Source organism: Acanthisitta chloris, unplaced genomic scaffold (genome assembly GCF_000695815.1).
Source record: "Acanthisitta chloris isolate BGI_N310 unplaced genomic scaffold, ASM69581v1 scaffold21220, whole genome shotgun sequence".
Classification (NCBI taxonomy): Eukaryota; Metazoa; Chordata; class Aves; order Passeriformes; family Acanthisittidae; genus Acanthisitta; species Acanthisitta chloris.
Window position 1 is genome coordinate 1 of NW_008650185.1, and position 2,101 is coordinate 2,101.

The window sequence follows — 2,101 nt, forward strand, 5'->3', positions numbered from 1 at the left end:
CCCCTGCCTGTCTTGGGTCCCCCGTGTATCATGGGTCCCCTGCCTCTTGTGGATCCCCTACATGTCATGGGTCCCCTACCTGCTGTGGGTCCCCTACCTGCTGTGTATTCCCTGCCTTCTGTGGGTCCCCTACCTGTCTGTCGTGGCTCCCTTGCATGCCGTGGTTCTCCTGCCTGCCATCCCACCATGTGTCCCCTTCTTGCCATGTGTTCCCTGCCTGCCACTGCCCCTCTGCCCACCTTGCCCCATGCCCAGCGCTGACTGTGGGTTCCCTCCTGCAGGAGATGGAGCTGGAGCCACGGGGAAACGGCCTGGAGTAAGTGGGGGGCAGTCTGAGGAGGAGGTGCACTTAGGCAGGGGACAGGCAAGGGGCCATCCTTGCTCACCCCCTCTCCCTCCAGGCCGGTGGGACACTATGAAGAGATTGAGATTTCAGAGAGCAGTGTCAACAACGGCCCCGAGCACATCGGCCCCCACTGCTTCGAGCTGCTCCGCGTCCTGGGCAAGGGTGGCTATGGCAAGGTGCGGGGCACAGCAGGGTTGGGGGCTCAGGGGAGGGGTCCAGTGCTGTCTGACAGCATCCCCAACCACCCTCTTCCATCCATCCATCCATCCATCCATCCATCCATCCATCCATCCATCCAGGTGTTCCAGGTCCGCAAAGTCCAGGGCACCAACACTGGGAAGATCTTCGCCATGAAGGTCCTGAAGAAGGTAGCACTACCCCGGCCCCCCAGCCCCCCTGGGGACCCCTCTCTGCTCACCACCTCCCTCCCAGGCCAAGATTGCCTGCAATGCCAAGGACACGGCACACACGAGGGCGGAGAGGAACATCCTGGAGGCTGTCAAACACCCCTTCATCGTGGACCTCATCTATGCCTTCCAGACGGGCGGCAAGCTCTACCTCATCCTGGAGTGCCTCAGTGGTGAGGGATGGGGGCCAGGGAGGGTGACATGGCACAGAGAGTCCCAGGGATGGCTCAGGGGATCCAAAGGGGTGGCTCAGTGGGTCCTGGGATGGGTCAAGTGGGTCTCAAGTATGACTCTGAAGGTCCCATGTGTTGCTCAAGGAGGTGCAAGGGTGACTCAGAGGGTCCTAGGGATGGTTAAGAAGTTCCCAGGGATGGGTCACTGGGTCCAAGTATGGTTCAGGGAGTCCCAGGGATGGCTCAGAGGTTCCCAGGGATGGCTCCGAGGGTCCCAGGGATCGTTCAGAGGGTCCCAGGGATGGCCCAGAGGGTCTCAGGGGTGGCTCACAGGGTCCCAGGGATGGCTCACAGGGTCCAACTTGAGCTCTCTTTGCAGGTGGAGAGCTCTTCATGCAGCTAGAGCGGGAGGGAATCTTCCTGGAAGACACAGCCTGGTAGGAATGTGGGGGTGGTGGGCATGGAGTGGGGGTGGTCACCCCAAAACCACTCACAGTCCCCCCATCCCACCACAGCTTCTACCTGAGCGAGATCACACTGGCACTGGGTCACCTGCACTCCCATGGGATCATCTACCGGGATCTCAAGCCAGAGAACATCATGCTCAACAGCCAAGGTGGGCTTTTGGGGGTGGCATTTGGGGGGTTTGGGGGAGTTTCTGGGGATGGTGCTGACACTCTGACACTCCTATCCCCCTCAGGTCACATCAAGCTGACAGACTTTGGGCTGTGCAAGGAGTCAATCCATGACGGAGCTGTCACCCACACCTTCTGTGGCACCATCGAGTACATGTGAGGTGGATGCAGCACTGGAGGAGTGTGGGGGGGTCTGTCCTGGCCTCCCATCCGCTCAGGGACCTCTCTGTGCCCCCCAGGGCCCCTGAGATCCTGGTGAGGAGTGGGCACAACCGGGCAGTGGACTGGTGGAGCCTGGGTGCCCTGATGTACGACATGCTCACCGGATCGGCAAGTCCCACTCCTGCTCCTTCCTCCCTGTGGGGCATGGGGGGTGAACTTGGATGTGGTGTGGGGGGGCGGGTGCGGAGGTGTGTGTGGGTCCTAAAGGTGCGTGGGGGGCTCCCAGAGCAAGGGGGAGTCTCGTGTGCCCTGATGCTCTCAGGATGAGCACGTCCCACTCCTGCTCCTTCCTCCCTGAGAGGGGGGAGCAGCTTGAGG

The 2,101-nt window shown here is 61.4% G+C and overlaps 1 protein-coding gene across 1 annotated transcript; it reads left to right on the plus strand.

Annotated features, from left to right (window-relative positions):
• Positions 1 to 281: 281 nt before the first annotated feature.
• On the plus strand, positions 282 to 1,895 carry LOC103811104 (ribosomal protein S6 kinase beta-2-like; the record flags this gene model as incomplete). The annotated part of the gene is made up of 8 exons (XM_009084058.1): positions 282 to 316; positions 402 to 522; positions 646 to 714; positions 779 to 926; positions 1,306 to 1,363; positions 1,442 to 1,542; positions 1,627 to 1,717; positions 1,801 to 1,895. Coding segments are annotated over 8 exons (718 nt in total), but the record flags the coding sequence as incomplete, so codon positions are not given.
• Positions 1,896 to 2,101: the final 206 nt, after the last annotated feature.